Source organism: Periplaneta americana, chromosome 2 (genome assembly GCF_040183065.1).
Source record: "Periplaneta americana isolate PAMFEO1 chromosome 2, P.americana_PAMFEO1_priV1, whole genome shotgun sequence".
NCBI classification, from domain to species: domain Eukaryota; kingdom Metazoa; phylum Arthropoda; class Insecta; order Blattodea; family Blattidae; genus Periplaneta; species Periplaneta americana.
Genome location: NC_091118.1, coordinates 117,788,439 through 117,808,428, shown reverse-complemented (window position 1 = coordinate 117,808,428; position 19,990 = coordinate 117,788,439). Strand labels below are relative to the sequence as shown.

Here is a 19,990-nt window from a genome sequence, read left to right as displayed (position 1 = left end):
GGTCTGAAAAATTCATAAACAGGTGATTGAGAAGAATTCTGTTGCATATTATTTATTCTAGAACTAAGAGGAAATGTATCTGAAATACAAAGAGCGTAAATATATATTTAAGAATATCAGTTATGGAAGATAGTGCTTACATATTACATTATTTAATCAATATAATGCAGTTACCATTATTTTCAGACAGAAGCTCCATAAATGTTTTTTGCATTGCATCAAGATTCTGTTTAATGGGTTCACGATTTGGACAGTGTTTTAGAAGTGCAAGTAGCCAAATTCCAGTGGCCTGTAAAATAAGAAATTTAAAATGTAAAGCTACATTTTATAGAAACCAGAAGACATAGAGAGAGGAGGGAAAGGGAAGGGAGGGGAGGGGAGGAGAGAAGAGATAGAGGGGAAAAGGGAGACGAGAGGGGAGAGGGTAAAGGCGAGCAGAGAGGAAATGGAAGGGTGAGAAAGGGAAGAGAAGGGACAGAGGGAGGGGAGACAGCAGAGGAGATAAGAGGTGAGAGGAGAGGGAATGAAAGAGAAAGGAAGAGGAGAGGAGAGGAGAGGAGAGGAGAGGAGAGGAGAGGAGAGGAGAGGAGAGGAGAGGAGAGGAGAGGAGAGGAGAGGAGAGGAGAGGAGAGGAGAGGAGAGGAGAGGAGAGGAAGGGGAAGGGGAGGAAGGGAGAGAGAAACCAAAAGCACTTAGTGTTGTGTAGGTGCAGGAGCAGGTCCAAGACTTTATATTAAAAGTACATTTTATATACGAGGTAGGGTTCCAACTCTAAAGGACGGAAATTCAGGACACATTAAAAAAATAAAAAAGCACATAAACTTATAATGAATTTCAATGTAAATATACTTGTATTTTGATGCTGAATTAAACAATTAGAATTACCTTCGTGTTATTTGGTTGTAGTGGTGTAGCCCTATATTAAAGAACATGCTATAAGTCTGTACACATTGAAAAGCACAGGGATTGATATACATGTCCCTACACTCACTACACCAATATTGTTTAAAAGAACACTAATTGCTTCCTTTGCTTTTGTTTAATAGTTCTTTGTTTGTTGAAACATAATCAAAAAATTCTCTACACGACATAATGAAGTTCGTCTTTACCAAGAGTTCTAATTTTACAAGTTCTGGCCTCATCCAGTTCCTCCCAACAGTCCAGAGATTCTTTATTTTTTTTTTTTTTTTTTAATTCGCTCAATATAAGCATTGCTAATTGGAAGACCATGTATATGTTCAGCAATTTTCTTTAAGTTTTGCACACTACTTGTCTTCAAAACAATGTTCCAGAGTTCTTGAGGAGTTGGTAGATCTTTCAGTATCGACATCATCTCTTTCAATAGGCAATACTCTTGGTACAATGCATCACCATTTTCAAAGTCCAGTTTTATATTAACATGCAATATATTCACAATTTCAGTAAGGACACTGAATGTGAAAGCATCATTAGGATTTAAAAAATTGATTTTCTTAAGAAGTGAAGAATCGTAATCAAATCATTTTTGCAAATAGTCAATGGCCCTCTGATATACAGTACATTCAGTGCTTCCATCTTAAAGAGATGCACATCAGAATCACTCGAGTTATTCAAATGCTAATTTACTACCAAGCATTGCAAACTACATTGGATCTCTAATAATGAAATATCAATATAAAATTTCAGAATATAATATTGCAATGAGCAAAATTCCGGACATTAAGCATCCTGAAAAGAATTAAATTTTTTTCCTGCATAGAGAACAACTGATTCCCCAACAATCCGGAAAAATTCCGGACAGTTTACTATGGATAATGGGAAAGCTCTTGAGTCTGACAGAGGAGAATTCATAACCTTAATCCTTCCTGATCATACGTGAATAAAGGCATTCTTTTCTGACCACTTTATATGCACCAACTTATCAAAACGTCAGAATTCCCGGGTAGCTCAGTTGGTAGAGCGCTGGTACATTCAACCAGAGGTCCCGGGATCGATACCCAGCCCAGAACAATTTTTCCCTTGAAATTATTCAAATCTGCTTTACAGGGAGCTTTACCTGAAATACTAGATTTGCATAATACATACGTCACTGTGTACGTTAACAGAAAACCACAATTCCAAGTCACACAGAGATTGTGTGCACTCGATGTGGGTCTCTGGCATTTCGTCAGCCCATGCGAGTTGTGTGGATATAAAGGGAAAAGTTGGGATGGTGTCGGGTGGAGTTCCCGGGTAGCTCAGTTGGTAGAGCGCTGGTACATTCAACCAGAGGTCCCGGGATCGATACCCAGCCCCGGAACAATTTTTCCCTTGAAATTATTCAAATCTGCTTTACAGGGAGCTTTACCTGAAAGACTAGTTTGCATAATATATACGTCACTGTGTACGTTAACAGAAAACCACAATTCCAAGTCACACAGAGATTGTATGCGCTCGATGTGGGTCTCTGGCATTTCATCAGCCCACGCGAGTTGTGTGGATATAAAGGGAAAAGTTGGGATGGTGTCGGGTGGAGTTCCTGGGTAGCTCAGTTGGTAGAGCGCTGGTACGTTCAACCAGAGGTCCCGGGATCGATACCCGGCCCCGGAACAATTTTTCCCTTGAAATTATTCAAATCTGCTTTACAGGGAGCTTTACCTGAAAGACTAGATTTGCATAATATATACGTCACTGTGTACGTTAACAGAAAACCACAATTCCAAGTCACACAGAGATTGTATGCACTCGATATGGGTCTCTGGCGTTTCATCAGCCCACGCAAGTTGTGTGGATATAAAGGGAAAAGTTGGGACGGTGTCGGGTGGAGTTCCCGGGTAGCTCAGTTGGTAGAGCACTGGTATGTTCAACCAGAGGTCCCGGGATCGATATTCGGCCCCGGAACAATTTTTCCCTTGAAATTATTAAATTCTGCTTTACAGGGAGCTTTACCTGAAAGATTAGATTTGCAAAAAAAAAAACACTTTTGAGGGAAATTCAAAAACTAAAATGTGTATGTTGTACACCTATTTATTGTTTTATGGCTGAAGGGTTTTTTTATCACACTTCGTATACAATTATAGTTTTACTCTGGATTTATTTAATTTCAGAGATTACTGAAATCATTTTCTGCACTGCAAACCAATGATATGAAAATATACTTAATTTAGATGTTGGGACATCAATGGCAAGTAATGAACATTCAACCAGAGAACACAAAGAAGTACCTAATATAAAATATGGGAGCAGCAATATGAAATAATCTATGAATTACAATTAGAGAATTTCTTGGTGAAGTGGCTCTCATTTGACTAATTTCAGACAAGTTTTTATCTATGGCTTCAGTATAAGCTATGTCACAGCAACTTGTGAAAATTTTTCCTGATCTAACAACTAATGCTGTAACCATCTATACAGGAAACATGTGATTACCGGTATTTTTGTTTCTGAAACGTAATATTTTACATGCGTAAGAAAGAGGAAAGTTTAAAAATATTTAAAACAGAAGAATGACCATTGCAATGTGTATGTGCAGGTAAGGTATACTTAGAAGGTAATTAAGAATTAAGATCCCTACATCATAAATGACCTACTCATGTTTCCATATATGAATACTATAATTATTTTTTCAGACCTCATATACAATTAGTTATATTCTGGATCCTTTTCAATTTTAGAAACCATTACAATTAACTTCCTGCAGTAAAAGTACATGATATGATACATTAAGAAAATTATTTGAACTGTATCTGAAATACTGACCTGTCTTGAGTTTGGATGTGGATCAGGAGCAAGTTTTTTAAGTAACTCATCGAGTAGCCATTGTAAATCTTGATTCCGAGCAGCAAGAACATCACTCACGTCTTGTGGCTGATAATCCGACTCAAGTGTAGTCCAAGCATCCCGAGCATATGGGGACATGACTCCTTGGACACAACAAACCAAAGCTTCCCCAACTGTGAAATGTACTTCCACATCTCGAGTCTAACACAAAACATGGAAAGAAAACAGACTATCACAAAAATAAGACTACATTATTACATGTGCCACTCTCAAAGAAAACATCTCATCTCAGGATCTTAAAAATCAAACAGCAGATTTTAATTTAATGTTATTTCTTGCTTCTCAAATTAAATTAAGCCTCAAAGTTACAATATCCATTTTTTTTATGTACAGCAACGTGAGTACATGTTACAGATTTTCAATCCAGAAATAAAACATTAGTAACTTAGAACATGGTTAATGACGATTTTTCGTTCCAAATGCAGTATGTGTAAAAAAAATGTGTACGCTTAAGTTATTTTATTATTTTCGAATTTTTATGAGTTCTGAATCCATGTTTAATGAGAAATTTGTATAGTTGTGTAATGTAAATATAATGCCAGTCCTCACGCTGCTCCGTGTGTGTCGGATTTTTTGGATGAAGTTGGTATTGTTTCTCTTGAGTGACTTTCATGCAGCCCAGACTTAAATCAATAGAGCACGTATGGGTTAATCTATGACGAACAATTGAGGGAAGCTTTTCGGCAGGAATGGAAAAACATTGGGCAGGAATACATTAGTACTGTGGTAAGGAGCATGCAAAGCTGAATGGAAGATGTCATCAGAGCAAGAGAAGGAAATACCCACTACTAGGTTGTGTCCCTGATGCGGGTTACTCTATCAGCAACAAATTGCTTTAATGTGTGAACAGGCATTAATTCACACAAATTTAACTCAAACTTTAATTTTATGATATTTTGTTTTATATTTTACGATATTTCTATCGTAGAGTAATTTAATTTACCTCAAAAAAAAAATTCATTTCATAATAATTCATGAAATTTCCGTAATTAAATGTTACCTGGAAATATTCAAGTGTTCTTTTTTTTTTCCAGTCAGTGTATTTACGGCTGGCTGCCAACAATTGATATGTTCCTGATTAACGTTTTAACTACCAAACTGTTTTGAATGCTTTAACGACAATGTGCAATACATAGCGTAAATTTCATTTCTAGTTTTCTTCTCTATGTGTATGGTTTATATTTCCATTTCTATCAGAGAATCAGTCTCATTCCAAGGCTTATTTGAAGGTTTCGTAACAAGCTGTTTTTTACGGTGATGAGTTGTTAGCCCTTCGCTCAACCCCCAAACTGGAGGACCACCCCTCATCAGTTAAGGGTGTTTGAGAATAAGGTGCTTAGGAAAATATTTGGGGCTAAGAGGGATGAAATTACAGGAGAATGGAAAAAGTTACACAACACAGAACTGCACGCATTGTATTCTTCACCTGACATAATTAGGAACATTAAATCCAGATGTTTGAGATGGGCAGGGCATGTAGCACATATGGGCGAATCCAGAAATGCATATAGAGTGTTAGTTGGGAGGCCGGAGGGAAAAAGATCTTTGGGGAGGCCGAGACATAGATGGGAAGATATTAAAATGGATTTGAGGGAGGTGGGATATGATGATAGAGACTGGATTAATCTTGCTCAGGATAGGGACCAATGGCGGGCTTATGTGAGGGCGGCAATGAACTTCCAGGTTCCTTAAAAGTAACTGTGTATGGTTTAGTGCTCATATCCTGTATTGTATTAGTTGCACTGCATAGAAGTGTGAAGAGAAACAATGCCAAAGACAAGTGTTTGAAAGCTTCTTTAATTCATTCCTGGCTAGTGGATTATAATGATCTTATTTACGACAGGAAAATAATTTGTCATTTATGTAACAAAGAAGTAAGAATTAGACATTTTCTTTGTTACAGTAAGCAAGCCAGAAACTAATTTATTAGTTTTCAGTAATGTTCTCAGATTATTTCAGGCTAACGCCCAGGCACAAATTAGCCAAGTCTATTTTTAAGAAACGTAAAATCGTAGACCTTTTCTTTTTTGGAGTTATAAAAATGTATTATTATTATTATTATAATTATTATTATTATTATTATTATTACTACTACTACTACTACTACTACTACTACTACTACTACTACTACTACTACCACTATTATTATTTAAGGAGGTTAGGCAATAGTTATTCGAATCAGTGGAAAGGTTATTTTCAGCCTTCAAAATTATTTAAATAGACAAAAGACATAGTCTAACTGTTGAAAATTTGGAGAAAATCTTGATAATATATTGTGCTACTAATTATGAAAACAAATAACATGTGATGCTTATAGTCATACACATAAAAATGTAAAAATACTTACTTTCATACATAACTAATCGTTTTGTGACCCATTTTAGATACCAAAAATAAAAATTTTTTCTTGATTAAAATTAAAGAATAGTGCCTAATTAGCCTACATCATTTTGTAACCTATTTCAGGTGCCTAAAACGTCAATTTTTCATGCCTAAAATTCCAGGTCTAGTTATGAGACATGGTAGAAAACGGCCACTGCAAGTTCATGTTTTCTCGTCTTCTGCACACTTTTCATTCGTAATTTCTTGTCCATTATTAATACGAATAATATTTTTAACTACGAGAATGACTTAATGATATCTTTTTCTTTTATTCTCAGATTTTATGTACATATCTTTTAACAATTGCGCGTCTTTAATTAAACCAAAAGACAATTAATGTTTGAGGAGATATTATTCTGTATGACAAATTAATAAATCTATAATATAAACCAAAAGAGTTGACCAATAATTACTGAAGAAAGGGTGGCATGCCATTAGTCATTGTCAATCAATGTTCTGACACCAATCCAGATCTGTTGACTGGATGTTTCAGTTCTGATAATGCAAGTGAGGATGAATGTAAGGGTGCCTTTATAACCTGTCTTGATAATATAATAATTTTAATCTTGAGTGGCTTTTAGCACAGGCACGTATTTATATTTGCCAGTATTTTTTTCTTCATATAAAAATTAGTGTGCATGTTATATTCCAGTAAATACATTATTTTCGCGTTCTTACATTTTCATGACAAACCTAATTTCGAAAAAAAATTGAATTAGAACATAATTATAAATTAAGTTTTATACCTCCGGATTTTAAAATATGTTGTTGTTTTCTAATGCCAGGCGTTTGGCAATAAAGTCATTTGACCTCTTGCACTCCAATATTTTTCAAAGATATTATCATAACCAGCCACTGAAGCACAGATTTTGAGGTGTTCCGAATCCATTTCTTGGTTTGAGTTGCACAATGGACAGTTAGGGGACTGATATATTCCAATTCTATGCAGGTGTTTGGCCAAACAATCATGGCCTGAAAAATGGCAAGTTGTTAGCCAATTTAAGTGAACACCATATTTTAACGTTTTGGTGGTTACTTCATTCACACACAACCCCAAGAATGTCTGGAGGACCACACCTGCCGTTGGTCGACGGGTCCATTGGACCTAGCTGGGAGATCTTGTTGATCACCAGCTTTCCCTCCTTAAGCCACTGGAGGACGATTTTAGTGCCATAGCAGGTCAGCACTAGGAACAGAAAAGTAGAAAGAAGAGGAAGGAGAGGGAAATGAACCCCTAGGCCTCGAATGCTCTAATGCCATCAGGGTCAAAGAAAGTAAGAGTTCAGTCAGAGGACTGGATAGGAAATAGGAAAGGCTAAAGAGGGAATTAGGTATTGGTTAGAGGAAAATTATACCAAATTCAGTCATTAACTCATCAAGCTGACCAGTGCTAATTGATGAGTAGCCCCTCTCTTTAGTTCAGCTTGTAAAATTATGCTTACTAACAGCTGCACCACGGGAAGGTAGGGATGGGACATTCGGTATTTGTCCAGGTTGGTTCCTTAAAGCCTTCAATGGGAAGGATTAATGGCTCTCCCCCCTGTATCCGACAGATACCCTTTTGCAGCCGGATTTTAAAATATGATCGTATAAGTGTAAAAAACATATAAACGAAAAACGTATAACATGGAAAGCATAAGAATTTTGCTGGGACTTCAGGAAAAACGTTAAGTGTAAAAAACACATAAGTGGGAAACGTATAAACGAAGTTTTACTGTACTGTGTCCAAAAACATATCCATGACTTAATGAGTCTGCAAGGAGTCAACAAGGAATATTTATTTCATTTCTTGCAATGAGTTAGTTTCAATTAAGATATTGGTAATAAAAAAAGTCAAACATACAAAAAAACACACAAAATTTACCTCTTTAGCTGTGTCGAGAAAACCCTGAATGATATCACGGCTATGAGGAAATTCTTCACCTACACATAAGAATCCAGCAGCTTTGGCAGCACGTTCTTTCACCTAAAATATTATACAATAAATTATTACATGTAGGAACTACAAGAACATGTATACAGTACTGTGTGCCACAGTGCAATACTTTAATATATATACAATCATCTAATCTCAGTGTCTACGTAAAGATTAATGTTTGGTCCTACAGAATTTATCTGTTATAGTAACAATGATTATAATCATAATCTCAGTGTGTTCTTCATAACATTATTTTATTGTTATGAAAATTCATTATCCCCACTTTCCAGGATGATTATTAAAATTGTATTTTATTTTATATGTGCCTAAGTATCTTATAGTGCATAACACAACATTCAAGGTAATCAAGATATTACTACACCTAAGTATCTTATATTGTATAACACAACTCTCGTGGCTAATTGAGACATTACTTAACAAATATGTAGAGCAAACATTGTCAACTTAATTTAATCAATCACACAGTGTATTCAGTGTTCCCTACCTTAGTTGTTAATTTCCCGTTATTCATTATTTCAAGTAGTTTCTTAACAAGGTCTAACTTCCAGATTTCACTACTTTTATCTTCTGTTGAACCAGATGAGCCATTTGGCAAAGGTAAAGCTGCACATCGGGCCACTTCACCAATAGCAATACAAGATGCCAAAACAAGTAAAGCATGTTGATGGTTCAAATGACAAACTGAAAGCATAACAATATTATCATAGAAGCATTGTGAAACCCTGTTTATAAGGAAAGTCTTGTAACAGAAAGAACCTTCTTCACAATGTGCATGCACATATATGCCACCTTGAAATGGTGATTTGGATTTGGTAAACACACCTACATACAAAATAGTATCCTACGCTAAATAGAGTTTAGTTCAGTATTTAGCTTACTTTGCTTATTGTAGTAGGACATACTTTTTCCATTTAAATAAAGTAATGGAGCATATATTCATTTACCTCCAAATTTTTCTTGAGTACAATTGCTATGTGACCAAATTATATTCATCACTATGAATTAAGACTTTGTAGTACTATTAACAATTTTTTGACATGTTCCATATTCTAGCTGTGAAGCGATGCATGAATACCATGGAATGTAAATAAATACACAACAATACAATACCACAGCAAATAAAGTGGTTGTCAATATTGTTAGTAAATGATCATCATCACTAACTCTGATGTCACATTCGAGTTACAGCTAACAGCGTGATTCAATAAAATAGCAGATCAACTGTAATTTTATGGATTTCAGTTCATTTGTATACTTATAAATTATAATTCATACATATTAAGTGTCTCTAAGCCCATTCAACTTTCTTCCAGAGTTTCCTGTACCTCAACATGTTTCCTATACAAACGAAACTGTAGAAGTCAATCGCTTTCCTGACTGTAATATACCACAATGGAAAAAAAAAACAAACAAACAAACAAACAAGAAAGAAAGAAATTTTAAAATATATGGGATGATAAAATAAAGTTTTAAAGCAGTGTCGCAAGTTATAAGACAGATGATATGAAAAATCAAGGCATTTCAAAACAGAATTCAATCCTACAAACTGAATTGAAGAGGATATAAAGAACAAATGGATTCAGACTCTATAAAACAGACTCGTTATATTTGTAAACCTCAGAACCACAAAGTTTAGGGCTGACCCAATCTTAGATGGGAAGACCAAAGCAAATACAGAGATGAATGGACCTTAAGTATAAGATTCTTAAGGCTGATGACAAAATTAAATTACATTTATAATTAAAACTATATTCTCTTAGGATTTATTTTCATGTATGTACTGTACATAACAAAATACCAAAAATTGAAAATAACACACATTACCAAATTATAAATAAAATTAGAATTTTAGATATATAGTAGTTACATTATATGATGCTTACCTATAGCATTAACTCCTTCTCTGTAAACAGTAAACGAAGGAAGATGCATTAAATTACCAGCTTTTTTCATTATAGACATTTTCCTCTCGAGAGCATATGCTGATGCCAACAAACAGCCATGCTGTGCTTCCAATGGACTTTTGCCCTTAACGGAGTTAATTAAATCCTGAACAGCATCGTCATATGCAGAATCATCCAGTCCATGAGCAATAATAATACCATACAGAAGTGCAGATGCCTCTCGCATTTCTTCTTTTGCAGAAAATAGGAGTCCCTATAAAACCATCAAATACATAAAATTTTATTAAGGTGGTGGTAGTGGTGGGGGCGATGGTAGCAGCAGTGACAATGGTGTGATAGTAATTTATGATGACAATGACAATGGCAGTGGTAATGACAACAAAGTGGGGAGTATGGGAGCGGTGGTGCTGATAAGACAATGCAGTACAATATGGTATTACATTATATATGAAACGACTGTGTTATGTAAGGTTATTCACAAATTTAGGACATAACTGCTGGAGACTTGCTGAGGTCAATTTGATTAAAAACGTTCACATGAACATGCATTCTATTATCAATGTTTATGAAAGTACAGCCAAAATGCAATGGAATGCATGGCTCATGTAAACCAACCAGTTGTCCATCATCGTCGAGTACAGCATATATGACTGTGAAACGAGCAGGCCTGGGTTTAAATCCTGGTTGGGGCAAGTTACAGTAAACCCTCGTTAAGACAAACCTCAAGGGACTGAGAAATCGTCTATTCGTATTAACAAAGTTCATCTTATCTGAATTCACATTGATTTTTGTTAAATTGAACTCTCTATGTTCGTTGTCCTCCATGACAATGGTCGCCTTTGTAAGCTGGGCTCGATCTGAGAGAAGGCTGTATAAGAGTTCCATTTCATCGAGATTATAGATATCCTTCAGAGCATATTTATTTTTCTCTTCGAAATTCCTCAGTCATTCACTCATGGCCAATTTATTTATTTAATTTTCCTCTCCACATATTAAAAGGCATTTTTAGTACCGAGTTCTCTCGCTTTCTCTTGAATTACAGGACCTGACAGTGGTATATTTTGTGCACTCATATTCTTAAACCAGTCAAAAACCTCAGACTCCACTTATTCATATTTTGCTGCACGAATTCGCTTCAGAGGGCACGCACCCATAACACCTAAAGCAGGTTCGTCATCACAGATGTGATTATGCCTCAAAGATGAAATTTTGTAATTGGATCATCGAAAATCCTGGGTTGCATCACATTTTATTTATCGCCCAAGTACAATTCATTAGTGTTGGGGTCCATAATACACTCAACTCTCATATCTGGTCACATAAGAATCCTCATGCCACCAATGAAAATCATTATCAACAACAGTTTAGGACGAGTGTGTGATATGATATATTTAACAATCACCTGATTGGTTCCCTCATTTTCAAAGACTACCTTATAAGAGACGTGTACCTGCACTTCCTGTAGAAGGAATTGCTCTAATTTATTAGAGGATATGCTCCTAAACAGACGAACATAATTGTACTTTCAGCATGATAGTGCTCCATATCATTTTTCGCGAGAAATTACAGTTTTCTTCCATAATCTCTTTCTTCACTGATGAATTCGACACAGAGGCTCTCACAACTGACAAGTTCAGTCACTAGATTTAAGGTCTGTTATGGAGTATTGTATGATGCAGGATGAAGAATTTAGCATATAAAATGAAGTCTATGCTGCCTTTCCACGTCGTAGATGTAGCACACGGCATCAAGGTCAATCACAGAACTTACATTGGCTACGAGGTCTGTAAACGTGTGTGCAACTGTATGTGTTGAGACTGGAGGACACATCTTCGAAAATATGCTCTTCATTAGAGATGGACAATAATCATTTGTAGCTCCTACAATCAATAGTATTACTGATAGCTATAATTGATATTATCGATAGTTATTACAAACTGGTTATAAACTGAAAACAATTCTGAATTAATATCTAAACATGTACTAAATTATTAATTTAATATGGAAACTAAATTCATACTGAATTACATACTAATAACACACAATATTATATTTCTTTTTCTATAAGTTCTAACAGTAGTCATCACGACAGTATCACTATCAAAATGTTAATATCTCACTTCTAGATCACGCTGTCTTACTTGTGTTTCCTCTGCATATGATCACGCATATTACTGGTATTCCCAAACATAGTTGACACTTAAATGTTGTATTCTCTACTATTTTTGTTGAAAAATTTCCACAGACAACTACCACCACACTGCTAGGACGGAGCTTTCATTGAAATATGATTATCTTTCCTTTTCAATACTCTCAATATTCACCTGAACTATCGAGAGCATTTGAAACAATTTAACTATCGATAGTACTGATGATACTATCGACTATCATCCATCATTACTCTAAATACAGGTTAGTGTAACAGTAAAGCAGTTTAACTGTATCACATGCAGAGCCATGGCAGGAAGTGAATTCATTTATCCAATTACACTTTTAAGTGTTCAGAAAGTAATATATTTGTTCACAACGAAAAAGGGCTTTTAATTCGATACTGTTCAAAATCGAACACATGTTTATGGGAATTTATCTGTTCACAATAACCTCAGCAATTATCCTGTGCAGTTGTGCCCTAAACTCGTCAATCACCTTGTATATTTTGTTTGCGTGTACGTGTACGTGTGGGTGTGGAGGGGGCATAGAGATCATCCAACACTACAAGCATAGTATATTTTGTAAAGTAACCATCTTGAATGGAAAGAATGAGATATACATATAGCATATAAATTACTAAAACAGAAAATCAATATCCCGAATTTAAAAGAAAACCTACAAATTAAACCAAACCCTTTAACTCTATTAAATATAGAATATAATCTAAATTTAACAGAAGAAATACTAAAATCAGAAGTAAACACTGAAATACTAAAACAATTGTCTTTAGAGACAATTAATATTAGGTACCCTCCACAAAACTGGCTTCATTTATACACTGACAGATCCTTGATCTCCAGAGAACAAGGTGCCGGTGCAGGTGTTACGTGCTGTCTCTTCTCACTTTATAGATCTCTTGGGTATGGAACAACCAAGTTTTGATGGAGAAATCATTGCAATAAGTGAAAGTCTCAGGAATCTTCTATGCCATATCAATAAATTTAAAAATGCAGTTATATTGTCAGACTCCAAAGTAGCTATTCTATCAATAGTCTCTAAACACACACATTCATCTCAAACAGCAGAAATAACTAAAATGCTCTCTCAATTAATATCACTCAATAAAAGAATTGTATTCCAATGGATACCATCCCATTGTGGAATCCTGGGAAACGAGAATGCGGATGCTTTAGCAAAGAAGGGCAGCACTGCTACTTACAGACCTGTTACTAAATCTACGTATTACTCTGTGAAAAAGATTTATTAAATCTACATACTTAGACTTTAACAAACAAAATTTGATAACACAATCTCAAGGGAAAAAATGGAACTCTCTGCATCAAAATCCACAGTTAATTCCAGATTTATCACGAAAATCGTCTGTAGCTGCATTTAGATTGGCAACAGGCCATGATTGTTTGGCCAAGCACCTGCACAGAATTGGAATATATCAGTCCCCTAACTGTCCATTGTGCAACTCAAACCAAGAAATGGATTCGGAACACCTCAAAATCTGTGCTTCAGTGGCTGGCCATGATAATATCTTTGAAAAATATTGGAGTGCAAGAGGTCAAATGACTTTATTGTCAAACGCCTGGTATTAGAAAACAACAACAACATAAATATGGTACATGATACATATAAAATTATTGTATGACATGATGATACTAAAACGAGGAGAAGAAAAAGAAGAAAAGAAAAAATAGCAAGAAAGAAAAGGAACAGAAAATGAAGGATAAAGAGGAAGTGGTCATAGGAGAAAGAGAATGGAATTGAACATGAAAACAACGATTATGACGATGTTTAGAAGGAAGAGAAGACTTAATGAATGAAAAGAGGACTTAATATTCTCAGCATGTAATTCATTAGGATTTATTTCCAAGGTTTGGGCTCTTTGGCCTATATTGTCCTCACTATATGAAGTCTGTAACCTAGTACTAGACTCTGACTAAGAATGGAGCTCATTGGGCCATTTGGGGAGTTAACTGACGTAATACGTAAGTAAAAAATTTTGTTCTGATAATTATCAAACAGTTATTATATGTGTAACAAGAGTATTGTGGTGCCATTCCAGAATGTTCTGGTTGCGTCAGGGAGTTGCATGTGCATCTAGCAAGAAGGAGGTGTGGGGAAACTCGAACCCCTGACACTAACCGCGGTATGGAGTGAGGGGGGAGAAAAGCTACTGTGACTGGGCGGAAATAAGGACGCATCTAGAAGCGGACTTCTCTCTAGGATTCTGAAAGCCACGCGAATCGAAGATTCCAGAACATGTAGTGTAGTAATAAAAGCGCAAGTGGCCGACAGAGAGTCAGTCTTGTCTTGGACAGCAGTGAGCAACGCAGCAAAGGGGACCTGAGTTTGACGTGCAGTGGACCGCAGCTGGGGGGGCCCTGAGTTCAAAATGCAGTGAACCGCAGCTGGGGAACCTGAGTTCGACATGCAGTGGACCACAGCTGGGGAACCTGAGTTCGACGTGCAGTAGACAGCAGCTGGGGGGACCTGAGTTCGATGTGCAGTGGACTGCAGCTGTGGGGACCTGACTTCGACACGCAGTGCACCGCAGCTGGGAGACTTGGGTTCGACATGCAGTGAACTTGAGTGAGTCTGTAAATGTGACCATGTCCACCAGGTGAGTGTGACGCAGCTCGGGGAGACCCGAGTTCGACGTGCAGTGCACTTGAACAGTGAGCTAGAAGAACTTGCTAAGGCAAGCAAACTGTGAACTGACAGTTTTGTTCTGCACAATTAGGAGTGCACTGTTGTTCTTCTCAATAATACACGTAGTGTATTGTCAATTTGTCAATGTTTTCGTGTGGAATGCAGTAACGACTATTGTGTTGCTGTGTTGAGAGGAATACCCACTGTTGTTGGGTGAATTATTAAAAATAAAGTCACATTGTTGTCAGGTGTGTGGTGGTTAAAGTAGAATAGAAGTCACAGCATTATTTTCATAAAGATTCTTATTTTCCTATATATTATCCCTCAGCATTGCTCAAAGGCATCATTTAAAAACCACACAAACATATAAAGAACACTTATTAGTTCCTGTGGAAGAGAGATATAGTTCCACTTATTTTCAGAAATTGAATCTGAATCTATTGGATTTGCAAGCAGAAATGTTAAGACGTACCACACAATTATTTTACTGTAATTGTTAAACTGGTTTTTGTTACATTGTCACAGCAAGTCTAATAACAGTAAAATCAATTTACCTTGAGCCAGCTGAGTTTATCAATGAACTTCACTGCCAGCAGATCTGGTATACTGCCCACGACTTCCAGTAAGCAAGTCAGTGGAATAATACTGGGACTTGCAGTCAACAACTGTTGAATCAAACCCAAATACTGATCCAGTATCTCACAGCCAGCTTGTGTCTGGTGAAGCTGTCGTAAGTATCGACTAATCAGTGGTGTGAACTGGGAAGGATGCTGGACAACTTCTCGTGTTTTCAGAGGCACATCAGCACTTCGTGCCAAACACAGTCGTAAATATGTCAGCATCTAACATACAGAGCAAATGATGATCATTAGACATTATAGTACATCCAAAGAGTAAAGAGTTAATTAGCTTAGCCTTGATTCATTTAGATAATCTTGAGCCAATGCTTGACCTTCCACATTTTCTGACTATTTGTGGTGGGAATGCCGCAATAATGTAAGTTCCCTGAATATTTCAGTTTTCCTTGTTAATTTCATCCTGTGGTTTCATCTCACTAAAAGCAAACAACTTTTGCAGGTCAAAAGCATCATCAAGTAAAGCAAAAAGTTGTATAGATAAGAATTGTGTTAAGAGTAGTTCTCCAATATGAGTAAATTACATTTACTGTATTTCTATATATCATACATATGCACTATTGTAGCTTTGTGATATGGAACAAGTAAAAAATTATACAAAAATAAATAATACTTAATCTATATTAATAATAAATCTGTAACCAAAATCTTTCTGGTAATTTTCGTTATTCCAAAAATAATTGATGTCAACAAGTATAATTAACCAATCCCCACTCCATTTACTTTCGTCAGCTGCCAATATTGATTTTTGTACATTCTACCTTGAACATAAAGATACTTTGTGTTGCAGTGGCGGCACGTTATTTCTCAATAATTCTTGATCGTGATAAACAGAAATATTCATGCAACAATTACATGCTGAAATTTTGAAGTCCTGTTCAATTTGTCATAAATAAGGGCGCGACCATTAAGCAATGGCGACGATTATGTCATGAAATATAGTACTTGTCGTTTAATCCATGAAATCTCAACAATAACGCATTTTTAAATACTATTTCATAATTTCAATCCTTTTTTTCTTTTTCCGTTCGCACATTTCATTTCTATCATTTTGTCAACAAATTAATGCAGGCATGTATTCAAGCCTATATAAATATTGTAAAAACTGAAACCTGATGCTGAAAATGCTGCATATACCACTCTTACCATGTATAGAATCTTAAGCCAGGATAACAGAACTTGCAAATAAATAATTTTAAAATAACACCGTCAAATGAACTGTAACACCGAAATCTTGATATTTTAAAGCCAATTATTCTTAAAAATAAAATCACTTTCACGAGACTTTATGAATAGGACATGTATTAGTTTGTTGAATCATCAATACCCAACAATTATTTGCCCACATGTACACAACAGACTCCACTAGCTCAAAATCAATATTAAGTTGAGACAAAAATCTGGTGTGGAAAGACAAATTCAACTGAAGGAAAAGGAAAGTGTTGTCAAAAGAATTTACCATCATTGGTTTGAATCTCTAGTACTTAGTTCAGAGATATGATCGTTACTACACCACTCACGACAAATGAAAATGTGTCTTCCTTTAATAAATGATAAACCATAAACATGTTAGTAAACACCAATCAAACAAACTGCCTCTTAACTTTCAAATACTAATAATAAACAGAGAACTCTAAATTTTAAGGTATTACTTTCTTTTACTTCATATGCATACTCACATCTTACCTCAGCAAAAGTTGCAGGACTAAAAGGCAGTGTATGATTGCCAACTACGTGTCGTGTTGTAGCACTCTGCATTTTAACTGCTGCTCGTTCTACAAGATAGTGTGCCATATCACAGAACTGTGGCAGAACGAGTTCTCCACTTCCATCATTAGCACCGGTGCTTTGTTTTTCTCCATTACTGCCGTGCTCAGGAGATCCACTTTTTTCTGATATCATCTTTCCACAATTTGCACCATACAAAGCTTTCAAGGCTTCAGTGAAAACTTCATCCTTACTGAAATAAAATATTTAGAGTCAATCTTCGAAATGGTAATTATAAGAATGTCACAGCAAACAATAAAGAAATGTCATATTATCTATTAGAAACAAAGTAGAGTGAAACCCCGTTTTTAAGGAATAATCTGTAAAGTCCCATCCGAATTACCATAAGAATAATGTAATTAATTCCTGCTTTTAAGGAAACCCGGTTTAAGAAAAATCCTGCTTTTAAGAAATACTTTTTAAGTGGATTTTATGATAATAAAGGCGAAATATCAACTCAACTTTCAATACTCAGTACCAGCATACTTGGTATGCATCTCAATCAACAGCAATGTGGCTCCATGCAGAAGCATTATTCTTTATCATTCTTTATGGTCTTTCTTTGCAATGCTTTCACAGAGGGGCTGTTTTGCTTGTTTTGTTTTCGCAAGTTGTGTGAATCCAGTTTTCAAGCTTTTTAATTGCTGTTTACACATTGTTATAATGGCGAATAAATGGAAGAACTATCAGACAGAAAGTGAAAATAATAAGGGATCTCGAGGCTAATCTTCAAATAAGACTGTTGTATATGGCAAAAAAGCATGGTTTGCCAACTACTTCATTATGGGGAATAATGAAGAAATGTGAACCATAAGAACTTTATGAAAACTGCACTGCAAATAATGTGGTAATAGTCACTCATTTTGCTTTTTCATCACTTGGTCAATAAAACACTTCAATTCAGAATTTTGTACAGTATGAGGAGTGCAACCTTGCACCAAAGCCACAGGGTTCCAAACTTTATTTTTTACTGCCTCTCTGCAGTTTGTTTATTACTGATACTGGCTGTATCTACCACAAACCTCACTTTACGAGACAATACAAATAACATTTCTATAAGCACGAATATGAACACATCAAATTATTACTATGATGTACCAAAGTACGGATGATATTTCAGTGCAGGAATTCTCCTTTACCATATGGTGAAGAATGGGTCGAACGGAGAAAAATTCTCTCTCTGGCGCCGGGACCCGAACCCGGATTTTCAGCTCTACGTGCTGACGCTTTATCCACTAAGCCACACCAGATTCCAGTTCCGATGCCGGATTGAATCCTTCTAAGTTTAAGTTCTACCTCTCTGTTTTCCCTTTAGTTGCCTACCCTCATGTACTATGTCACAGTGTCCAACACACTATGTACAGAGGTGCACTCATTACGAGTGACTAAGTGACCAGGATCTGACGGAATAAGAGCCGTCTTGAATCACGAAGTGATTACTTAGTTGTATCATACTACTATGATGGTGCTGATGCTTTATCCACTAAGCCTTTTCTCCGTTCTACCCATTCTTCACCATATGGTAATACAGAATTCCTGCACTGAAATATCATATGTACTTCGGTACATCATAGTAATATGATACGCATAAGTAATCAAGACAGTACTTATTCCATCGAATCCCAGCCACTTAGTCACTTGTAACGAGTGCACCTCTGTACATAGTGAGTTGGACATTGCGCCATTGTCACATATTTTGTGACATTGTACATGAGGGTAGGCCACCAAATGGAAAACACAGAGGTAGAACTTAAACTGAGAAGGATTCAATCTGGCATTGGAACTAGAATCCGGTGTGGTTTAGTGGATAAAGCGTCAGCACGTAAAACTGAAAACCTGGGTTCGGGTCCTGGCGCCAGAGAGAATTTTTCTCCATTCTATCCATTCTTCACATTAAATTATTATTAGTTTGATTCTATTCGGTTGTGTTTGGAAGTATCATTTAGGTCTACTATCTGTTTTTTTCTCAAGACATTTATTTTTGGATGCTAAATTCTGCATCCCTAACTTTCAATATTGCAACATTTGTTTAAAGTACTGAGTACTGTAGAAAAATGAGTGTCACACAGTATATATAGTAATTTCCTGTAACGAAAGATGTCCTTGTAAATACTTATTACTTCCTAAATAAAATATAAAATGCTCACAATCACTCACCTATCTCCACTTGCTAAGAGTAATAAATATCTTGAAGGAGCATGGTTTAAAGGAAAAACAGAAGAAGCATATCTCACAGCAACAAATCTAGCCATTGGCTCATTTGATTCCACCTGACTTGCCAACAAAGCCTGCATCATGATCTGACGCTGACTGTCTGCTGTAGACCCATTTCCACCTGAAGATGCTTTGCCATTCTCAGAACTCTGTTGCTGTTGATTTTCATAATCCATACCAATATGAAATGCTTCTACCATGCTGAGAAGGGCCTCTCGTACAGACATTCGAGTTTCCTGCTCTTCCTATGGGAATAATGGATAAAATGTTAATTAAACAATTACAAACTTATGCACAAAGAAAATATGTAATGATTATAACTTTTTAAGGGTAGGCCCACATTGTGGCAAACAGTTTCAGGCTGCTCGAAATGAAATGTTTGTTGCTGTTCCAAACTTCTTCAAAACACACTGCAGCAAACAAGTCATTACCATACTATTAAGAGAAAAATTCGTTCTGGCACTGAGCACGCTGAGCGCTCATTCCATCTGAGCTATGCCGAGACCCAATTCACGGTACTAGTTGAACTCTCCTCCTTT

General features: G+C 36.1%; 1 protein-coding gene across 3 annotated transcripts in view; it reads right to left on the bottom strand.

Moving 5' to 3' along the window:
* LOC138694552 (proteasome adapter and scaffold protein ECM29) overlaps window positions 1–19,990 on the bottom strand; it is a 97,719-nt gene that overhangs the window by 47,082 nt on the left and 30,647 nt on the right. For all 3 annotated transcript variants that reach the window (XM_069818407.1, XM_069818406.1, XM_069818405.1), the window contains exons 11-18: window positions 19,395–19,696; window positions 17,157–17,430; window positions 15,390–15,677; window positions 10,003–10,276; window positions 8,604–8,800; window positions 8,045–8,146; window positions 3,718–3,939; window positions 175–289 (exon numbers count right to left, since the gene is read on the bottom strand). In XM_069818407.1, coding sequence (XP_069674508.1) covers window positions 175–289; window positions 3,718–3,939; window positions 8,045–8,146; window positions 8,604–8,800; window positions 10,003–10,276; window positions 15,390–15,677; window positions 17,157–17,430; window positions 19,395–19,696 — 1,774 coding nt within the window. The remainder of the gene's footprint in view (window positions 1–174; window positions 290–3,717; window positions 3,940–8,044; window positions 8,147–8,603; window positions 8,801–10,002; window positions 10,277–15,389; window positions 15,678–17,156; window positions 17,431–19,394; window positions 19,697–19,990) is intronic.